The sequence below is a fragment of the Salmo salar genome, chromosome 29 (assembly GCF_965601325.2).
Source record: "Salmo salar chromosome 29, fSalSal1, whole genome shotgun sequence".
Lineage (NCBI taxonomy): Eukaryota > Metazoa > Chordata > Actinopteri > Salmoniformes > Salmonidae > Salmo > Salmo salar.
The window spans coordinates 34,571,884-34,596,174 of NC_138319.1; the positions used below are offsets into that span (position 1 = coordinate 34,571,884).

General features: G+C 42.3%; 1 protein-coding gene across 1 annotated transcript in view; it reads right to left on the reverse strand.

Annotated features, from left to right (window-relative positions):
• Positions 1-22,678, reverse strand: part of LOC106590619 (docking protein 6) — a 214,639-nt gene extending 191,961 nt beyond the window's left edge. Inside the window, exon 1 of the mRNA XM_045711018.2 lies at positions 22,437-22,678. Within this exon, the coding sequence (XP_045566974.2) occupies positions 22,437-22,502 (66 nt within the window). The 5' untranslated portion in view covers positions 22,503-22,678. The remainder of the gene's footprint in view (positions 1-22,436) is intronic.
• Between the last annotated feature and the right edge of the window lie 1,613 nt (positions 22,679-24,291).

Genomic DNA, 24,291 nt, shown 5'->3' on the forward strand with positions numbered 1-24,291 from the left:
GGTTACTACTCCTGCCCAGTAACTAGAATATACATATAATTGTTTGATTTGGATAGAAAACACCCTAAAGTTTCTAAAACTGTTTGAATGGTGTCTGTGAGTATAACAGAACTCATATGGCAGGCCAAAACCTGAGAAGATTCCAAACAGGAAGCGCCCTCTCTGACCATTTCTTGGCCTTCTTTGTCATCTTTTTCCAAAACAGAGGATCTCTGCTGTAACGTGACACTTTCTAAGGCTCCCATAGGCTCTCAGAAGGCGCCAGAACGTTGAATGATGACTCTGCAGTTACTGGCTGAAAAACAGTAGCGCATTTGGTAAGTGGTCGATCTGAGAACAATGAGACGGGTGCGCGCATGCACGTGAAGAGTCCATTTTACTTTCTCAGTCTTGGAACGAAAACAACGACTCCCGGTCGGAATATTATTGCTATTTTACGAGAAAAATCGCATAAAAATAGATTTTAAACAGCGTTTGACATGCTTCGAAGTACGGTAATGGAATATTTTGATTTTTTTTGTCACGATACGCGCTGGGCGCGTCACCCTTCGTTACCCTTCGGATAGTGTCTTGAACGCACGAACAAAACGCCGCTATTTGGCCGATTAATCGGTACCGGATTTTTTGGCTCCTCCAATAATCGGTATCGGCGGTTAAAAATCATAATCGGCCGACCTCTAATCTTAACAGCTAACCAATCGCTGCAGCTGTACATAGCCCATCTGTAAATAGCCCACCCAATCTACCTATCTCATCCCCATATTGTTTTTATTTACTTTTCTGCTCTTTTGCAAACCAGTATTTCTACTTGCACATCCCCATCTACTCATCTATCACTCCAGTGTTAATTTGCTAAATTGTTGTTTTGCACACACTGTATATAGACTTTCTTTTTTTCCTATTGTGTTATTGAGTGTACGCTTGTTTATTCCATGTGTAACTCTGTGTTGTTGTTTGTGTCGCACTGCTATGCTTTTATCTTGGCCAGGTCGCAGTTGTAAATGAGAACTTGTTCTCAACTAGCTTACCTGGTTAAATAAAGGTGAAATAAAAAAATACAATTAAAAAAACCTATGCATAATGTACCTTTTTCCATATGTTTGGGGACTCTCCCACATGCGTTTTGGCGAACACCAAACGTGTTTGCTTATTTTTTTCTTTAAGCAATGGCTTTTTTCTGGCCACTCTTCCGTAAAGCCCAGCTATGTGGAGTGCTTAAAGTGGTCCTATGGACAGATACTCCAATCTCCACTGTGGAGCTTTGCACTTCCTTCAGGGTTATCTTTGGTCTCTTTGTTGCCTCTCTGATTAATACCCTCCTTGCCTGGTCCATGAGTTTTGGTGGGTGGCCTTCTCTTGGCAGGTTAGTTGTGGTGCCATATTCTTAGATTTAATGGTGCTCCGTGGTATGTTCAAAGTTTCTGATATTTTTTTATAACTCAACCCTGATCTGTACTTCTCCACAACTCTGTCCCTGACCTGTTTGGACAGCTCCTTGGTCTTCATGGTGCCACTTGCTTGTTGTTGTACTTGCGTAGTGGTGTTGCAGACTCTGGGGCCTTTCAGAACAGGTGTATATATACTGAGATCATGTGACACTTAAATTGCACACAGGTGGACTTCATTTAACTAATTATGTGACTTCTGAACGTAATTGGTTGCACCAGATCTTATTTAGGGGCTTCATAGCAAAGGGGGTGAATACATACACTTTTCAGGGTTTTTCTTTTTATAATTTTTTTTTTTAAGTATTTTTTTTAGTTTCACTTCATCAATTTGGACTATTTTGTGTATGTCCATTACATGAAATCCAAATAAAAATCTATTTAAATTACAGGTAGTACTGCAACAAAATAGGAAAAACGCCAACGGGGATGAATCATTTTGTAAGGCACTGTATTGTATATAGAATATAGTGTATATAGAGTAAAAATAGTGTACATAGTTTATATAGTGTATATAGTGTATAAAATGTTTGTAGTGAATAAAGTGTTTATAGTGTATATAGTATATCTAGTGTTTATGGTGTTTATAGTGTTTATGGTGTTTATAATGTTAATAGTGTTTATAGTGAGGGAAAAAAAGTATTTGATCCCCTGCTGATTTTGTACGTTTGCCCACTGACAAAGAAAGGATCAGTCTATAATTTTAATGGTAGGTTTATTTGAACAGTGAGAGACAGAATAACAACAAAAATATCCAGAAAAACGCATGTCAAAAATGTTATAAATTGATTTGCATTTTAATGAGGGAAATAAGTATTTGACCCCCTCTCAATCAGAAAGATTTCTGGCTCCCAGGTGTCTTTTATATAGGTAACGATCTGAGATTAGGAGCACACTCTTAAAGGGAGTGCTCCTAACCGCAGCTTGTTACCTGTAAATAGACACCTGTCCACAGAAGCAATCAATCAATCAGATTCCAAACTCTCCACCATGGCCAAGACCAAAGAGCTCTCCAAGGATGTCAGGGACAAGATTGTAGACCTACAGAAGGCTGGAATGGGCTACAAGAACATCGCCAAGCAGCTTGGTGAGAAGGTGACAACATTTGGTGCGATTATTCGCAAATGGAAGAAACACAAAAGAACTGTCAATATCCCTCGGCCTGGGGCTCCATGCAAGATCTCACCTCGTGGAGTTGCAATGATCATGAGAACGGTGAGGAATCAGCCCAGAACTACATGGGAGGATCTTGTCAATGATCTCAAGGCAGCTGGGACCATAGTCACCAACAAAACAATTGGTAACACACTACGGCGTGAAGGACTGAAATCCTGCAGCACCCGCAAGGTCCCCCTGCTCAAGAAAGCACATATACATGCCCGTCTGAAGTTTGCCAATGAACATCTGAATGATTCAGAGGACAACTGGTGAAAGTGTTGTGGTCAGATGAGACCAAAATGGAGCTCTTTGGCATCAACTCAACTCGCCGTGTTTGGAGGAGGAGGAATGCTGCCTATGACCCCAAGAACACCATCCCCACCGTCAAACATGGAGGTGAAAACATTATGCTTTGGGGGTGTTTTTCTGCTAAGGGGACAGGACAACTTCCCCGCATCAAAGGGACGATGGACAGGGCTATGTACCGTCAAATCTTGGGTGAGAACCTCCTTCCCTCAGAGCATTGATAATGGGTCGTGGATGGGTATTCCAGCATGACAATGACCCAAAACACACGGCCAAGGCAACAAAGGAGAGGCTCAAGAAGAAGCACAATAAGGTCCTGGAGTGGCCTAGCCAGTCTCCAGACCTTAATCCCATAGAAAATCTGTGGAGGGAGCTGAAGGTTCGAGTTGCCAAACATCAGCCTCGAAACCATAATGACTTGGAGAAGATCTGCAAAGAGGAGTGGGACAAAATCCCTCCTGAGATGTGTGCAAACCTGGTGGCCAACTACAAGAAACGTCTGACCTCTGTGATTGCCAACAAGGGTTTTGCCACCAAGTACTAAGTCATGTTTTGCAGAGGGGTCAAATACTTATTTCCCTTATTAAAATGCAAATCATTTAATAACATTTTTGACATGGATTTTTTTGTTGTTATTCTGTCTCTCGCTGTTCAAATAAACCTACCATTAAAATTATAGACTGATCACTTCTTTGTCAGTGGGCAAACGTACAAAATCAGCAGGGGATCAAATACTTTTTCCCTCACTGTAGTCTATATAGTATTTATACTGTTTATAGTCTATATAGTATATAGTGTATATAGTGTAAATAGTATACATAGTGTATATATAGTGTATATATAGTGAATATAGTATATAGTGTATATTGTATATATAGTGTACATAGTATATATAGTGTATACAGTGTATATAGTGTATATTGTATATATAGTGTATATAGTATAAATAGTATATACTGTATATAGTATATATAGTGTATATAGTGTATATAGTATATACAGTTGAAGTCGGAAGTTTACATACAGTTAGGTTTGAGTCATTAAAACTCGTTTTTCAACCACAATTTCTTGTTATTAACAAACTACTATTTGTGGAGTGGTTGAAAAACTAGTTTTAATGACTCCAACCGAAGTGTACGTAAACTTCAGAAACTAATTTCACACATGTAACAACAGATGAGATAAATTACAGTTAAAGTCGGAAGTTTACATACACTTAGGTTGGAGTCATTAAAACTCATTTTTCAACCAATCCACAAATTTCTTGTTAACAAACTATAGTTTTGGCAAGTCGGTTAGGACATCTACTTTGTGCACGACACAAGTAATTTTTCCAACAATTGTTTACAGACAGATTATTTAATTTATAATTCACTGTATGAAAATTCCAGTGTGTCAGAAGTTTACATACACTAAGTTGACTGACTTTTAACAGCTTGGAAAATTCCAGAGAATTATGTCATGGCTTTAGAAGCTTCTGATAGGCTAATTGACATCATTTGAGTCAATTGGAGGTGTACCTGTGGATGTATTTTAAGGCCTACCTTCAAACTCAGTGCCTCTTTGCTTGACATCATGGGAAAATCAAAAGAAATCAGCCAAGACCTCATAAAAAAAACTGTAGACCTCCACAAGTCTGGTTCATCCTTGGGAGCAATTTCCAAACGCCTGAAGGTACCACGTTCATCTGTACAAACAATAGTATGCAAGTATAAACACCATGGGACCACGCAGCCGTCATACTGCTCAGGAAGGAGACGCGTTCTGTCTCCTAGAGATGAGCGTACTTTGTTGCGAAAAGTGCAAATTAATCCAAGAACAACAGCAAAGGACGTTGTGAAGATGCTGGAGGAAACAGGTACAAAAGTATCTATATCCACAGTAAAACGAGTCATATATCGACATAACCTGAAAGGCCGCTCAGCAAGGAAGAAGCCACTGCTCCAAAACCGCCATAAAAAAGACAGACAACAGTTTGCAACTGCACATGGGGACAAAGATTGTGCTTTTTGGAGAAATGTCCTCTGGTCTGATGAAACAAAAATATAACTGTTTGGCCATAATGACCATCGTTATGTTTGGAGGAAAAAGGGGGAGGCTTGCAAGCCGAAGAACACCATCCCAACCGTGAAGCACAGGGGTGGCATCATCATGTTGTGGGGGTGCTTTGCTGCAGGAGGGACTGGTGCACTTCACAAAATAGATGGCATCATGAGGAACGAAGATTATCTGGATATATTGAAGCAACATCTCAAGACATCAGTCAGGAAGTTAAAGCTTGGTCGCAAATGGGTCTTCCAAATGAACAATGACCCCAAGCATTCTTCCAAAGTTGTGGCAAAATGGCTTAAGGACAACAAAGTCAAGCTATTGGAGTGGCCATCACAAAGCCCTGACCTCAATCCCATAGAAAATTTGTGGGCAGAACTGAAAAAGCCTGTGCGAGCAAGGAGGCCTACAAACCTGACTCAGCTACACCAGCTCTGTTAGGAGGAATGGGCCAAAATGCACCCAACGTATTGTGGGAAGCTTGTGGAAGGCTACCCAAAACATTTGACCCAAATTAAACAATTTAAAGGCAATGCTACCAAATACTAATTGAGTGTATGTAAACTTCTGACCCACTGGGAATTTGGTGAAAGAAACAAAAGCTGAAATAAATAATTCTCTCTACTGTTTTTCTGACATTTCACATTCTTAAATTAAAGTGGTGATCCTAACTGACATAAGATAAGGATTTTTTACTGGGATTAAATGTCAGGAATTGTGAAAAACTGAGTTTAAATGTATGTGGCTAAGATGTATGTAAACTTCCGACTTCGACTGTATATAGTCTATATAGTGTATATAGTATATATAGCGTAGTGTATATTGCATATAGTGTATATAGTATATATAGTGTATATAGTATATATAGTGTATATAGTCTATATAGTGTATATAGTATATACAGTGTATATAGTATAGTGTATATTGTATATAGTGTATATAGTGTATATAGTCTATATAGTGTATATACTATATACAGTGTATATAGTATAGTGTATATTGCATATAGTGTATATAGTGTATTTAGTATATATAGTGTATATAGCATATATAGTGTATATAGTGTATATAGTATATATAGTATATATAGTATATATAGTATATATAGTGTATATAGTGTATATAGTATATATAGTATATATAGTTTATATAGATGGCCTTTTGTGATTTGGTCTTTTAAAATGTGGTGCCAGAGCGTTAGGGTATACGGGTCTGCAGGGATTGATTTGGGAGATTAAATTGACGTGTTAGGGAGTCCTCTCCTCCCTCCGTCCGCGCTGAGCTGTGACTTCTCCCCTCCTCCCTCCATTCTTCCCTCTCTCCCTCCCTGCCCTCCCTGTGTGTGGATTAGTGAACTCTGCAGTTTACAGAGCAGTTCATCACAAACACACAGAAAACACAAAGCTGTTGTTGGGATTGCCAGGACAGACGGCTTGATGTTACATGTATTAGTGAGAGGATTTAAGAGATCGAGAGTGAGAGAGGGAGACGGAAAGAGAAAGGGCAAAGACAGAAAGACAGAGTACACATAGAAAGACAGGAAGTGAAAGAAGGAGACAGAATGAGAGAGAAGGTTAGGACCTCCCGGGCATTGTCAAGAGAGAATGGCAGAGAGGAGGAGGAGAGCAGAGGAGAAGAAAGTGTATTGATGCACACAATGCCCCATTGTGAGCACCGGCCCTTCTGTGTGACACATTATTTCATCAATTGGGCCTTAGACATCCCCAACTTCTAATAGCAACATTTGTCCCTGTTTGGAGTAAAAAGCTCTTTTGATAATTAAAAGCAGCGGGGATCAATGATGTGAAATGTTCAAGCACTGTCTGAAGGCAGAGATTTATTTATAATAGTAGCACATTTTTCACAGTCAATAATGTTGGCTGTGTTGTTTCTCATATCCTGTGAGACACCATTCATCAGGACCAATAAGAGCCAGCCATTTGTCTTCAGCTCTTTTGTGTCTGATAGGAGCTGCTGAAAACAGAAAAACCAATTGGCCCGAACGAACGAAGCCATGCCAATGCCTGGCCTTGCATATCTGTGAATTAATACACTGGGTTTCAACAACATCTATCACTGAGTAAACAGTAGTTAGGCTTTTTACACGACAATACTCCCTCTGAAAGTGTACTTGAAACTATGTAAGAGGGAAGCTCAGTTGACAATAGTTAAGAACGACCGACTGCCCATTCCAGAATCTCACCACTACCTACAGTAGTACAGTAGATACAGTCAGTCAGTGATGGTGACTTAGTCAGTTAACATCTCCTTTACCAATCTTTTTAGATCAACTACTTCACATTTACAAAAATTGAAAACAAAAAGTTTATGTTTATAGAAATGGGAAGTTCATTGCAACCGCATGCCTCTTAACAGAATCTCACCACCAGGAACAAGAAGCTAAAGTTTGAGAGAGTTGCCTCGTGAGTTAGCCTAGCTGTTGCAAATCTTGTGATGCCCTCTATCCAGGCCAGCCTGTCATGGTTTAGAGTGACAATACACAGTGAGAGGAGAATCTCTCCCACAATAAAACCATTGTTCTCCTCCGTTACTGGCCTGTTGTGTCAATGGTGCGCTCTGAGTTCAACCAACCTAGTTAGGGGGAAATAACTTAGTTAGGGGGAAACAACTTAGTTAGGGGGAAACAACTTAGTTAGGGGGAAACAACATTGTGCAGGGGGGAAACAACTTATTTAGGGGGAAACAACTTAGTTAGGGGGAAACAACTTAGTTAGGGGGAAACAACTTAGTTAGGGGGAAACAACTTAGTTAGGGGGAACAACTTAGTCAGGGGAAAACAACTTAGTTAGGGGGAAACCAACATTGTGCAGGGGGGAAACAACTTAGTTAGGGGGAAACAACTTAGTTAGGGGGAAACAACTTAGTTAGGGGGAAACAACATGGTGCAGGGGGGAAACAACTTAGTTAGGGGGAAACAACTTAGTTAGGGGGAAACGACTTAGTTAGGGGGAAACAACTTAGTTAGGGGGAAACCAACATTGTGCAGGGGGGAAACAACTTAGTTAGGGGGAAACGACTTAGTTAGAGGGAAACGACTTAGTTAGGGGGAAAGAACTTAGTTAGGGGGAAACAACTTAGTTAGGGGGAAACAACTTAGTTAGGGGGAAACGACTTAGTTAGGGGGAAACGACTTAGTTAGGGGGAAACCAACATTGTGCAGGGGGGAAACAACTTAGTTAGGGGGAAACAACTTAGTTAGGGGGAAACGACTTAGTTAGGGGGAAACCAACATTGTGCAGGGGGGAAACAACTTAGTTAGGGGGAAACAACTTAGTTAGGGGGAAACGACTTAGTTAGGGGGAAACGACTTAGTTAGGGGGAAACAACTTAGTTAGGGGGAAACAACTTAGTTAGGGGGAAACAACTTAGTCAGGGGGAAACGACTTAGTTAGGGGGAAACAACTTAGTCAGGGGGAAACAACTTAGTTAGGGGGAAAGAACTTAGTTAGGGGGAAACAACTTAGTTAGGGGGAAACAACTTAGTTAGGGGGAAACAACTTAGTTAGGGGGAAACAACTTAGTTGGGGGGAAACAACTTAGTTAGGGGGAAACAACTTAGTTAGGGGGAAACAAATTAGTTAGGGGGAAACAACTTAGTTAGGGGGAGTGATGAGCTCTACAGCAGAGTCTCACAACTCAATCGCTGGTTGAAACCTGTTTTCTGCCCCTCCCAAAAGATAGAATTTGTAGATAATTGGCCCTCTTTCTGGGACTCACCCACAAACAGGACCAAGCCTGGCCTGTTGAGGAGTGACGGACTCCATCCTAGCTGGAGGGGTGCTCTCATCTTATCTACGAACATAGACAGGGCTCTAACTCCTCTAGCTCCACAATGAAATAGGGTGCAGGCCAGGCAGCAGGCTGTTAGCCAGCCTGCCAGCTTAGTGGAGTCTGCCACTAGCACAGTCAGCGTAGTCAGCTCAGCTTTCCCCATTGAGACCGTGTCTGTGCCTCGATCTAGGTTGGGGAAAATTAAAAATGGCGGTGTTCGCTTTAGCAATCTCACTAGTATAAAGACCTCCTCCATTCCTGCCATTATTGAAAGAGATGGTGATACCTCACATCTCAAAATTGGGTTACTTAATGTTAGATCCCTCACTTCCAAGGCAGTTATAGTCAATCAACTAATCACTGATCATAATCTTGATGTGATTGGCCTGACTGAAACATGGCTTAAGCCTGATGAATTTACTGTGTTAAATGAGGCCTCACCCCCTGGTTACACTAGTGACCATACCCCCCGTGCATCCGGCAAAGGCGGAGGTGTTGCTAACATTTACGATAGCAAATTTCAATTTACAAAAAAAAAACCAATGACGTTTTCGTCTTTTGAGCTTCTAGTCATGAAATCTATGAAGCCTACTCACTCACTTTTTATAGCTACTGTTTACAGGCCTCCTGGGCCATATGCAGTGTTCCTCACTGAGTTCCCTGAATTCCTATCGGATCTTGTAGTCATAGCAGATAATATTCTAATTTTTGGTGACTTTAACATTCACATGGAAAAGTCCACAGACCCACTCCAAAAGGTTTTCGGAGCCATCATCGACACAGTGGGTTTTGTCCAACATGTCTCTGGACCTACTCACTGCCACAGTCATACTCTGGACCTAGTTTTGTCCCATGGAATAAATGTTGTGGATCTTAATGTTTTTCCTCATAATCCTGGACTATCGGACCACCATTTTATTACGTTTGCAATCGCAACAAATAATCTGCTCAGACCCCAACCAAGGAGCATTAAAAGTCGTGCTGTAAATTCTCAGACAACCCAAAGATTCCTTGACGCCCTTCCAGACTCCCTCTGCCTACCCAAGGACGTCAGAGGACAAAAATCAGTTAACCACCTAACCGAGGAACTCAATTTAACCTTGCGCAATACCCTAGATGCAGTTGCACCCCTAAAAACTAAAAACATCTGTCATAAGAAACTAGCTCCCTAGTATACAGAAAATACACGAGCTCTGAAGCAAGCCTCCAGAAAATTGGAACGGAAATGGCGCCACACCAAACTGGAAGTCTTCCGACTAGCTTGGAAAGACAGTACCGTGCAGTATCGAAGAGCCCTCACTGCTGCTCGATCATCCTATTTTTCCAACTTAATTGAGGAAAATAAGAACAATCCGAAATTTCTTTTTGATACTGTCGCAAAGCTAACTAAAAAGCAGCCTTCGCAAATGGAGGATGGCTTTCACTTCAGCAGTAATACATTTATGAACTTCTTTGAGGAAAAGATCATGATCATTAGAAAGCAAATTACAGACTCCTCTTTAAATCTGGGTATTCCTCCAAAGCTCCATTGTCCTGAGTCTACACAACTCTGCCAGGACCTAGGATCAAGGGAGATAGTAAAGTGTTTTAGTACTTTATCTCTTGACACAATGATGAATATAATCATGGCCTCCAAACCTTCAAGCTGCATACTGGACCCTATTCCAACTAAACTACTGAAAGAGCTGCTTCCTGTGCTTGGCACTCCTATGTTGAACATAATAAACGGCTCTCTATCCACCGGATGTGTACCAAGCTCACTAAAAGTGGCAGTAATAAAGCCTCTCTTGAAAGGCCTCTCTTGAATCTTGATCCAGAAATTATAAAAAACTATCGGCCTATATCGAATCTTCCATTCCTCTCAAAAAATTTTGAAAAAGCTGTTGCACAGCAACTCACTGCCTTCCTGAAGACAAACAATGTATATGAAACGCTTCAGTCTGGTTTTAGACCCCATCATAGCACTGAGACTGCACTTGTGAAGGTGGTAAATGACCTTTTAATGACGTCAGACCGAGGCTCTGCATCTGTCCTCGTGCTCCTAGATCTTAGTGCCGCTTTTGATACCATCGATCACCACATTCTTTTGGAGAGATTGGAAACCCAAATTGGTCTACATGGACAAGTTCTGGCCTGGTTTAGATCTTATCTGTCGGAAAGATATCAGTTTGTCTCTGTGAATGGTTTGTCCTCTGACAAATCAATTGTAAATTTCGGTGTTCCTCAAGGTTCCGTTTTAGGACCACTATTGTTTTCACTATATATTTTACCTCTTGGGGATGTCATTCGAAAACATAATGTTAAATTTCACTGCTATGCGGACGACACACAGCTGTACATTTCAATGAAACATGGTGAAGCCCCAAAATTGCCCTCGCTAGAAGCCTGTGTTTCAGACATAAAGAAGTGGATGGCTGCAAACGTTCTACTTTTAAACTCGGACAAAACAGAGATGCTTGTTCTAGGTCCCAAGAAACAAAGAGATCTTCTGTTGAATCTGACAATTGATCTGGATGGTTGTACAGTCGTCTCAAATAAAACTGTGAAGGACCTCGGCGTTACTCTGGACCCTGATCTCTTTTTTGAAGAACATATCAAAACTGTTTCAAGGACAGCTTTTTTCCATCTACGTAACATTGCAAAAATCTGAAACTTTCTGTCCAAAAATGACGCAGAAAAATATATCCATGCTTTTGTTACTTCTAGGCTGGACTACTGCAATGCTCTACTTTCCGGCTACCCGGATAAACCACTAAACAAACTTCAGTTAGTGCTAAATACGGCTGCTAGAATCCTGACTAGAACCAAAAAATGTGATCATATTACTCCAGTGCTAGCCTCCCTACACTGGCTTCCTGTTAAGGCAAGGGCTGATTTCAAGGTTTTACTGCTAACCTACAAAGCATTACATGGGCTTGCTCCTACCTATCTTTCCGATTTGGTCCTGCCGTACATACCTACACGTACGCTACGGTCACAAGACGCAGGCCTCCTAATTGTCCCTAGAATTTCTAAGCAAACGGCTGGAGGTAGGGCTTTCTCCTATAGAGCTCCATTTTTATGGAATGGTCTGCCTACCAATGTGAGAGACGCAGACTCAGTCTCAACCTTTAAGTCTTTACTGAAGACTTATCTCTTCAGTAGGTCCTATGATTAAGTATAGTCTGGCCCAGGAGTGTGAAGGTGAACGGAAAGGCTGGAGCAACGAACCGCCCTTGCTGGCTCTGCCTTGCCGGTTCCCCTCTTTCCACTGGGATTCTCTGCCTCTAACCCTTTTACAGGGGCTGAGTCACTGGCTTACTGGTGTTCTTCCATGCCGTCCATGGGAGGGGTGCGTCACTTGAGTGGGTTGAGTCACTGACGTTGGTCTTCCTGTCTGGGTTGGCGCCCCCCCTTGGGTTGTGCCATGGCGGAGATCGTTGTGGGCTATACTCGGCCTTGTCTCAGGACGGTAAGTTGGTGGTTGGAGACATCCCTCTAGTGGTGTGGGGGCTGTGCTTTGGCAAAGTGGGTGGGGTTATATCCTGCCTGTTTGGCCCTGTCCGGGGGTATCATCGGATGGGGCCACAGTGTCTTCTGATCCCTCCTGTCTCAGCCTCCAGTATTTATGCTGCAGTAGTTTATGTGTCGGGGGGCTAGGGTCAGTCTGTTACATCTGGAGTATTTCTCTTGTCTTATCCGGTGTCCTGTGTGAATTTAAATATGCTCTCTCTAATTCTCTCTTTCTCTCTTTCTGTCTTTCTCTCAGAGGACCTGAGCCCTAGGACCATGCCTCAGGACTACCTGGTATGATGACTCCTTGCTGTCCCCAGTCCACCTGGCCGTGCTGCTGCTCCAGTTTCAACTGTTCTGCCTGCGGCTATGGAACCCTGACCTGTTCACCGGACGTGCTTGTTGCACCCTCAACAACTACTATGATTATTATTATTTGACCATGCTGGTCATTTATGAACATTTTAACATCTTGACCATGTTCTGTTATAAATATCCACCCTGCACAGCCAGAAGAGGACTGGCCACCCCTCATAGCCTGGTTCCTCTCTAGGTTTCTTCCTAGGTTTTTGGCCTTTCTAGGGAGTTTTTCCTAGGGAGTTTTTCCTAGCCACCGTGCTTCTTTCACATGCATTGCTTGCTGTTTGGGGTTTTAGGCTGGGTTTCTGTACAGCACTTTGAGATATCAGCTGATGTACGAAGGGCTATATAAATAAATTTGATTTGATTTGATTTGAGGGGGAGACAACTTAGTTAGGGGGAAACAACTTAGTTAGGGGGAAACAACTTAGTTAGGGGGAAACAACATGGTGCAGGGGGGAAACAACTTAGTTAGGGGGAAACAACTTAGTTAGGGGGAAACGACTTAGTTAGGGGGAAACAACTTAGTTAGGGGGAAAGAACTTAGTTAGGGGGAAAGAACTTAGTTAGGGGGAAAGAACTTAGTTAGGGGGAAACAACTTAGTTAGGGGGAAACAACTTAGTTAGGGGGAAACAACTTAGTTAGGGGGAAACAAATTAGTTAGGGGGAAACAACTTAGTTAGGGGGAAACAAATTAGTTAGGGGGAAACAAATTAGTTAGGGGGAAACAAATTAGTTAGGGGGAAACAACTTAGTTAGGGGGAAACAAATTAGTTAGGGGGAAACAACTTAGTTAGGGGAAACAAATTAGTTTGGGGGAAACAACTTAGTTAGGGGGAAACAACTTAGTTAGGGGGAAACGACTTAGTTAGGGGGAAACGACTTGAGTTAGGGGGAAACAACTTAGTTAGGGGGAAACAACTTAGTTAGGGGGAAACAACTTAGTTGGGGGGAAACAACTTAGTTAGGGGGAAACAACTTAGTTGGGGGAAACAACTTAGTTAGGAGGAAACAACTTAGTTAGGGGAAACAAATTAGTTTGGGGGAAACAACTTAGTTAGGGGGAAACAACTTAGTTAGGGGGAAACGACTTAGTTAGGGGGAAACGACTTAGTTAGGGGGAAACAACTTAGTTAGGGGGAAACAACTTAGTTAGGGGGAAACAACTTAGTTAGGGGGAAACAACTTAGTTAGGGGGAAACAACTTAGTTAGGGGGAAACAACTTAGTTAGGGGGAAACAACTTAGTTAGGGGGAAACAAATTAGTTAGGGGGAAACAACTTAGTTAGGGGGAAACAAATTAGTTAGGGGGAAACAAATTAGTTAGGGGGAAACAAATTAGTTAGGGGGAAACAACTTAGTTAGGGGGAAACAAATGAGTTAGGGGGAAACAACTTAGTTAGGGGGAAACAAATTAGTTAGGGGGAAACAACTTAGTTGGGGGGAAACAACTTAGTTAGGGGGAAACAACTTAGTTGGGGGAAACAACTTAGTTAGGGGGAAACAACTTAGTTGGGGGAAACAACTTAGTTAGGGGGAAACAACTTAGTTAGGGGGAAACAACTTAGTTAGGGGGAAACAACTTAGTTGGGGGGAAACAACTTAGTTAGGGGGAAACAACTATGGGGCAGTTAGGGGGAAACAACTTAGTTAGGGGGAAACAGGTTAGTTAGGGGGAAACAGGTTAGTTAGGGGAAAACAACTTAGTTAGGGGGAAACAACTTAGTTAGGGAGAAACAACTTAGTTAGGGGGAAACAACTTAGTTAGGGGGAAACAACTTAGTTAGGGGGAAACAACTTAGTTAGGAGGAAACAACCTAGTTAGGAGGAAACAACTTAGTTAGGGGGAAACAACTTAGTTGGGGGAAACAACATAGTTAGGGGGAAACCAACATGGTGCAGTGGGGGAAACAACTTAGTTAGGAGGAAACAGGTTAGTTAGGGGGAAACAGGTTAGTTAGGGGGAAACAGGTTAGTTAGGAGGAAACAACTTAATCAGGGGGAAACAACTTAGGGGGAAACAACATGTTGCAGGGGGCGAAACAATTTAGGGGGAAAATGGTACACATGGGTCTTCCTACTGATCTCGATGTAGCTACTCACCTTAAACAGGGAAAATAATTAAAAAGGGCTCAAACAAGATTAATGCTCAATCAAAAACAAATACATAAAAATCAGGGTCAGATTAAATCAAGATGCTCTCACTTTCCATTTCTCTCAATAGCGCTCTTTTGAAAAAATATCAACAATTCTCTCTCCCTCTGTTATATCTGTTGTAATTCTCCTCTCTTATCTGGTGTCCTGTGTGAATTTAAGTATTCTCCCTCTAATTCTCTCTCTCTTTTTCTCTCTCTCTCTCTCTCTGTCTCTTTCTCTCGGAGGACCTGAGCCGTAGGACTACCTGGCCTGATGACTCCTGGCTGTGCCCAGTCCACCTGGTCTTGCTGCTGCTCGAGCTTCAACTGTTCTGCCTGCGGCTATGAAACCCTGACCTGTTCACCAGACGTGCTACCTTGTCCTGGAGCTGCTGTTTTCATCTCTCTCTGTCTCGCACTCCCTCATGGCACATTTACAGTGTGTGAACATTTAGACGAATGTGATTTTTGAATGGCAGCCTGATTCACAGCCAGAAGACTGTAAAGTAGTTAGATGGTGCTTCCTATATCCATTAGTTATGACTAAGACAGAGCCATGAGAGAAATCCTTTCCCGTCTCAAGCACTAACCTAAACCTGAGGAACATGGAGCTGCCTTCACGTCTCCAGCACTAACCTCAACCTGAGGAACATGGAGCTGCCTTCCCGTCTCCAGCATTAACCTAAACCTGAGGAACATGGAGCTGCCTTCCCGTCTCCAGCATTAACCTCAACCTGAGGAACATGGAGCTGCCTTCCCGTCTCCAGCATTAACCTCAACCTGAGGAACATGGAGCTGCCTTCCCGTCTCCAGCATTAACCTCAACCTGAGGAACATGGAGCTGACTTCCCGTCTCCAGCATTAACCTCAACCTGAGGAACATGGAGCTGCCTTCCCGTCTCCAGCATTAACCTCAACCTGAGGAACATGGAGCTGCCTTCCCGTCTCCAGCACTAACCTCAACCTGAGGAACATGGAGCTGCCTTCCCGTCTCCAGCATTAACCTCAACCTGAGGAACATGGAGCTGCCTTCCCGTCTCCAGCACTAACCTCAACCTGAGGAACATGGAGCTGCCTTCCCGTCTCCAGCACTAACCTCAACCTGAGGAACATGGAGCTGCCTTCAAGCAATTACATGAATGACTAAAAGGTCATGTTTTGCTCCCTTCCCAAGACAGTCTATCCCACCGATTATGTCTGCCGTTTCTCAAAAAGAGGGACAGGATATGGGGACAACGGCAATATCCTCTGCCATCGCAGCTATTCCTTACACAGCGGTAGGTAGATAAATCTGTTATTACAGATACATCGACCTGCGCTTCACCACCAGTTTACCACCATTTAATTTGGGTCTGTGTGTCTGTCTGTCTGTCAGTCTGTCTCCCGAGCAGATTAACTGAGCAGAGAAAACAAGTAATAGCTTATGGTACAAAGCCAGCCTAGATCGAACTGAAGAACCACAGACTCTGATTAGATCTAACTGAAGAACCACATACTCTGGCAACAGATTGTTTGCTTGTTTGTTTGTGTTGGATTTTGTGCCAATTCCTCCGTGTTGGACCAGTGTGCGCAGCCGTGCAATGACGGTGTGTGTGTGTGTGTGTGTGTGTGTGTGTGTGTGTGTGTGTGTGTGTGTGTGTGTGTGTGTGTGTGTGTGTGTGTGTGTGTGTGTGTGTGTGTGTGTGTGTGTGTGTGTGTGTGTGTGTGTGTGTGTTGAGGTTGAGGTTAGGCAGAGGGTGCAGTGTGGGCGCTGAATAGAGAAATGCCATTCCACTCAGTCTCAGCTGTCTGACACACTACAGAGAGGGAGAGAGACAGAGATAGAGAGACAGAGATAGAGAGACAGAGATAGAGAGACAGAGGGAGAGAGACAGAGATAGAGAGACAGAGGGAGAGAGACAGAGGGAGAGAGACAGAGGGAGAGAGACAGAGATAGAGAGACAGAGATAGAGAGACAGAGATAGAGAGACAGAGGGAGAGAGACAGAGATAGAGAGACAGAGGGAGAGAGACAGAGGGAGAGAGACAGAGGGAGAGAGACAGAGGTAGAGAGACAGAGGTAGAGAGACAGAGGTAGAGAGACAGAGATAGAGAGACAGAGGGAGAGAGACAGAGATAGAGAGACAGAGGGAGAGAGACAGAGGGAGAGAGACAGAGGGAGAGAGACAGAGATAGAGAGACAGAGATAGAGAGACAGAGATAGAGAGACAGAGATAGAGAGACAGAGATAGAGAGACAGAGGGAGAGAGACAGAGGGAGAGAGACAGAGGGAGAGAGACAGAGAGACAGAGGGAGAGAGACAGAGGGAGAGAGACAGAGGGAGAGAGACAGAGGGAGAGAGACAGAGATAGAGAGACAGAGATAGAGAGACAGAGAGACAGAGACAGAGAGACAGAGACAGAGAGACAGAGGGAGAGAGACAGAGGGAGAAAGACAGAGGGAGAGAGACAGAGAGACAGAGACAGAGAGACAGAGACAGAGAGACAGAGGGAGAGAGACAGAGGGAGAGAGACAGAGGTGGGAGACAGAGGGAGAGAGACAGAGGGAGAGAGACAGAGGGAGAGAGACAGAGATAGAGAGACAGAGATAGAGAGACAGAGAGACAGAGACAGAGAGACAGAGGGAGAGAGACAGAGGGAGAGAGACAGAGGGAGAGAGAGAGAGAGAGAGAGAGAGAGAGAGAGAGAGAGAGAGAGAGAGAGAGAGAGAGAGAGACAAAAAGGGAAAAACACCAAATAGAGACTGCATGTAGAATTCTGCAAAAATATCCTCCATGTACAGTCGTGGCCTAAAGTTTTGAGAATGACACAAATATTACTTTTTCCAAAGTCTGCTGCCTCAGTTTGTATGATGGAATTTGCATATACTCCAGAATGTTATGAAGAGTGATCAGATGAATTGCAATTAATTGCAAAGTTCCTCTTTGCCATGCAAATGAACTGAATCCCAAAAAAACAATTTTCTCTGATGAATCCCTCTTCCGATTGTTTGGGGCATCCGGAAAAAAGCTTGTCTGGAGAAGACAAGGTGAGTGCTACCATCAGTCCTGTGTCATGCCAACAGTAAAGCATCCTGAGACCATTCATGTGTGGGGTTGCTTCTCAGCCAAGGGAGTGGGCTCACTCACAATTTTTGCCTAAGAACACAGCCATGAATAAAGAATGGTACCAACACATCCTCAGAGAGCAACTTCTCTCAACCATCCAGGAACAGTTTGGTGACGAACAATGCCTTTTCCTGCATGATGGAGCACCTTGCCATAAGGCAAAAGTGATAACTAAGTGGCTCGGGGAACATAACATCGATATTTTGGGTCCATGGCCAGGAAACTCCCCAGACCTTAATCCCATTGAGAACTTGTGGTCAATCCTCAAGAGGCGGGTGGACAAACAAAAACCTACAAATTCTGACAAACTCCAAGCATTGATTATGCAAGAATGGGCTGCCATCAGTCAGGATGTGGCCCAGAAGTTAATTGACAGCATGTCAGGGCGGATTGCAGAGGTCTTGGAAAAGAAGGATCAAACACTGAAAATATTGACTCTTTGCATCAACTTCACGTAATTTTCAATAAAAGCCTTTGACACTTATGAAATGCTTGTCATTATACTTCAGTATTCAATAGTAACATCTGACAAAAATATCTAAAGACATTGAAGCAGCAAACTTTGTGGAAATTAATATTTGTGTCAAAACACCAAATAATGCATGCAGAGCAGAATTTGGCCGATACTCGCTAATTAACAAAATCCAGAAAAGAGACGTTAAATTCTACAACCACCTAAAAGGAACCGATTCCCAAACCTTCCATAACAAAGCCATCACCTACAGAGAGATGAACCTGGAGAAGAGTCCCCAATGCATGCTGGTCCTGGGGCTCTGTTCACAAACACAAACAGACCCACAGAGCCTCAGGACAGCAACACAATTAGACCCAAACTAATCATGAGAAAACAAAAAACAGAGCAAACTAGAAAGCTATTTGGCCCTAAACAGAGAGTACACAGTGGCAGAATACCTGACCACTGTGACAGACCCAAACTTAAGGAAAGCTTTGACTATGTACAGACTCAGTGAGCATAGCCTTGCTATTGAGAAAAGCCGCCGTAGGCAGACCTGGCTCTCAAGAGAAGACCGGCTATGTGCTCACTTCCCACAAAATGAGGTGGAAACTGAGCTGAACCTCCTAACCTCCTGCCAAATATATGACCATGTTAGAGACGCATATTTCCCTCAGATTACACATATCCACAAAGAATTCGAAAAACAAACCCGATTCTGATAAACTCCCACTCCTACTGGGTGAAATACCACAGTGTGCCATCACTGCAGCAAGATTCGTGACCTGTTGCCACAAGAAAAGGTAAACCAGTGAAGAACAAACACTATTGTAAATACAACCCATATTTATGCTTATTTATTTTCCCTTTTGTACTTTAACCATTTGTACATCGTTACAACACTGTACAGTATATATACATAATGTGACATTTGTAATGTCTTTATTCTTTTGGAACTTCTGTGAGTGTAATGTTTACAGGGGGAGAGGTGAGGGGGAGGAGATGAGAGAAGGAGGAGATGAGAAAGGGAGGAGATGAGAGAGGGAGGGAGAGACAAGAGAGAGGGAGGAGATGAGAAAGGGAGAGGTGAGAAAGGGAGGAGATGAGAGAGGGAGGAGGTGAGAGAGGGAGGAGATGAGAGAGGGAGAAACAAGAGAGAGGGAGGAGATGAGAGAGGGAGAGACAAGAGAGAGGGAGGACAGCCATAGTGATATTGAGGGAAAGATACAGATGGCACAGTAAGGTTTACAGTAAGATCAGCTTTGTGTATTACCCCCTAATGGTTTTTGGTTAAGGTTATATGTTAGCAGGGGTACCGCTGATATGGTTCAACGCAGAAACAGTCAAGCACCAAGGCTGGAGAGAATGGAGAACAAACGGCCAGTATCAGACCTTTATCCTCGTGTCTCAGTCTGTCAGTCAGTCACTACATGCTTTATCAGAGGTGAAACACGACCATCACAGTATGGTTTCATAACTGGGATTCAAACAACAAGCTGGGGGAGGTTAACAGAGTGAAACAAATAACAACCACCATGATGAAAGGGATCTGGCCTGGCATAGCCACCTCCACAACAGCCTTGGGACTATTAGGTTCAATCTGACATTTTGGTCAGAAATTAGTTATTCACATAGAGTTGATCTTTAGAAAGTCCTCCACATGTGCAATGTGTCCGATTTGTGAAAAAGTCAATTTAAGATGGAAAAAATCCATTAAGAATCAGAAAGCAGACAAATTTGAACTTGGTGCTGTGAGGTTCAATCTGCTAACCAAGCACACAATGCTGGGTTGTCATTAAAAATGATTGGACGGAGTGTCATCAAAGAGGAAGACATAACAAAACAGTTCTGAGATCTGGAACTTAAAGAAAAGAAAAGGACTCTGATAGAACCTTAGTCCCAAGTCCTTGATAATTAATATAGGTTGTGGTCCTCTTTTGCAATTATATTGAACAAAAATATAAACACAACATGCAACAATTTCAAAGATTTTACTGAGTTACAGTTCTTAGAAGAAAATCTGTAAATTTAAAGAAATTAATTTGCCCCATAATCTATGGATTTCACATGACTGAGCAGGGGCACAGACATAGGTGGGCCTGGGAAAGCATAGGCCCACCCACTTGGGAGCCAGGTCCACCGACTGGGGAGCCAGGCCCATCCAATCAGAATGAGTTATTCCCCACAAAAGGGCTTTATTACAGACAGAATTATTCCTCGGCATTCACCCCCCCCCCTCCCCCAGACAATCCAGCACAGCAGGTGAAGAAGCCGGATGTGGAAGTCCTGGCCTGCGATTGTGAGGCCGGTTGGACGTACTGCCAAATTCTCTAAAACGACGTGGCGGCTTATGGTAGGGAAATTAAGATTCAATTCTCTGGCAACATCTCTGCTGAACATTCCTATGCCAATTGAACGCCCCCTTCGAAGCTTGAGAAATCTGTGGCATTCTGTTTTGTGACAAAACTGAACATTTTAGATTGGCCTTTTATTGTCCCTAGCACAAATTGCAACTGTGTAAAGATCATGCTGTTTAATCAGCTTCTTGATATGCCATACCTGTCACGTGGATGGATTTTCTTGTCAAATGAGAAATGCTCACTAACAGGGATAGAAACAAATTTGTGCACAAAATTTGAGAGAAATAAGCTTTTTGTGGGTATGGAACATTTCTGGGATCTTTTATTTTAGTTCATGAAAAATGGGACCAACACTTTACATGTTGCGTTTATATTTATGTTCAATATACTTGGATTTTTTCTTACCACTTTTTCAGAAGAATGTCCTTCACTTAAGCTCTTTATGATAAAAAAAAACGGTATATACAGGTGCCTTAGAGAGCATGTTTAAGCTTATAGTCTTAAAGTCACTGAATTAATATTGAATTATCTAACTGACAGTTGCAGCGAAGGACTGTGCCAGATCACACTATACACACTATACACACACAAATATGAATAGCAATGTAACTAGAGTGCTTTAAAATGGAAGTAGAGGATACAGTGTGTGTTTTTCCTCTTTTGTTTCATCATAGAAAAATGAATTACAAAAGTCTTATTCTGAAATCTTAACGCATGAAGACAATGTCGTGATGAGGCGGGGGCGGTGAGAGTGGAAGCAGACATCATTAGCCAGCATCACCCATCATGGTCAGAGCGACATGTTTCTGCTCTACAGTCATCCTGGAATATAACGGTGATGTAAAAATACACCCGCTGTCTTTATGACTCAGGGAACATCAGGCAGAGACACTGTGGGTGACAGAGTGTACCATTATCAATACCAGGTACTATTGGTAACCTGCTGTCCAGTCGGTGGTACAGATCACTGTAGCCTATGTCGTGTAAAGTGCTTTGAGCACATAGACAAGTGTTATAAACATAATCCATTGCTATTATTATTATTATAAGTGTATTAAATCAAATCAAATATATATTGTATTGGTTACATACACGTGTTTAGCAGATGGTATAGCGGGTGTAGCAAAATGCTAGTGTTATTACCGTGTTATAACTTAGTTACCGTTTCAGTGCTTCGCGGTCAATACAACTCTGACCAGAGCTATAGCAACCTAGGCTACATTATCCACATAGCCTGTCTCTCACACCCACTCGGATACTATCCAGTCTTTATCCAATACACAATCTATATCCATCAAAGCCTTGCATGGAGTACTATAAATATAATACAACGCAAACAGCTGTTGTCAATGATAGAGTTGACTCTGTGATCTGGCACTTAGCCTAAATTATAACTTTTAACAACATAGTTATCGTTGTGGTGATAAAGAATATATATAAAAAGAGTCCCATTTATTGCAAGATAATAATATACGTGAATCTTCAACAAATTGAAACATTGTTATTGCCATCATATTCTGTTAAATGTTACATATCTTACATTCTAAGCAAACAAATCTTAACTAAATGCAACCCCTGAAGGAAAGTTAATCATGTTGTTTTGCTCATCTGTTATTTTCCTCTGTAAAGCTCACAGCAGTACAGCTGCCTACGGAGCAACTAAACCTCTTCTAATCCAGCTCTCCTTGCCCCTGCCTCCCTGCCTTCCTCCCTTACTGCCCTGACGGCAAATAACTCTACGTAGAAGCCTCTCCTCCTATACAGCAAAGTGTCACTCACCCCTAGTTTCTTACTCCGTATCCGCACGTATCCCTGTTTCACTATATCATTGAAGTTGGAGGCCATGGTCAGCGTGGTCCGCCACTGCCCCAGAAAAGTAACCTCCTTTTCGGCCACAAAAAAAGTCTACCAACGCGGAATCAGTCCGACATCCACAACATAAAAGCAACACGGGCAACCTGCTGCGGTGTCAACGCTCGGGCAACAGCCGGCTTCGGCGCAGCGGCGCGTTCCATCAAGCAGTAGGGAGATACTATTCGTCAGCTGATTTCATTCAGTCTATGGATAGAGAGGGTGGGTGGGGGGGCTCTGCCTGGAACGCACCATCACCTCTTCTGCAGGGGAGCAGCAGGCAGTGCGCGTAAAACAGAAGGCTTCGCTATGCACAATGGTCTCTCTTCTCAAATCAAATCACATTTTATTTGCCACATGCGATGAATACAACTGACGTAGACTTTACCGTGAAATGCTTGCTTACGAGCACTTCCTAACAATAAAGAGTTAAAAAAAACGTTTTTTTTCTAACACAAGAGGAATAAAATTGTAACACAACAGGAATAAAATTGAATACACAAGAATGGAGGATAGATAATAATAAGGTATTTGAGGTAGATATGTACATGAAGGCAGGGTAAAGTGACTAGGTATCAGGATAGATAATAATAATGTATTTGAGGTAGATATGTACATGGAGGCAGGGTAAAGTGACTAGGTGTCAGGATAGATAATAATAAGGTATTTGAGGTAGATATGTAAATGAAGGCAGGGTAAAGTGACTAGGCATCAGGATAGATAATAATAAGGTATTTGAGGTAGATATGTACATGGAGGCAGGGTAAAGTGACTAGGTATCAGGATAGATAATAATAAGGTATTTGAGGTAGATATGTACATGAAGGCAGGGTAAAGTGACATCAGGATAGATAATAATAAGGTATTTGAGGTAGATATGTAAATGAAGGCAGGGTAAAGTGACTAGACATCAGGATAGATAATAATAAGGTATTTGAGGTAGATATGTACATGAAGACAGGGTAAAGTGACTAGACATCAGGATAGATAATAATAAGGTATTTGAGGTAGATATGTACATGAAGGCAGGGTAAAGTGACTAGGCATCAGGATAGATAATAATAAGGTATTTGAGGTAGATATGTACATGAAGGCAGGGTAAAGTGACTAGACATCAAGATAGATAATAATAAGGTATTTGAGGTAGATATGTACATGAAGGCAGGGTAAAGTGACTAGGCATCAGGATAGATAATAATAAGGTATTTGAGGTAGATATGTACATGAAGGCAGGGTAAAGTGACTAGACATCAGGATAGATAATAATAAGGTATTTGAGGTAGATATGTACATGAAGGCAGGGTAAAGTGACTAGGCATCAGGATAGATAATAATAAGGTATTTGAGGTAGATATGTGCATGAAGGCAGGGGAAAGTGACTAGGCATCAGGATAGATATTAATAAGGTATTTGAGGTAGATATGTACATGAAGGCAGGGTAAAGTGACATCAGGATAGATAATAATAAGGTATTTGAGGTAGATATGTAAATGAAGGCAGGGTAAAGTGACTAGACATCAGGATAGATAATAATAAGGTATTTGAGGTAGATATGTACATGAAGACAGGGTAAAGTGACTAGACATCAGGATAGATAATAATAAGGTATTTGAGGTAGATATGTACATGAAGGCAGGGTAAAGTGACTAGGCATCAGGATAGATAATAATAAGGTATTTGAGGTAGATATGTACATGAAGGCAGGGTAAAGTGACTAGACATCAAGATAGATAATAATAAGGTATTTGAGGTAGATATGTACATGAAGGCAGGGTAAAGTGAC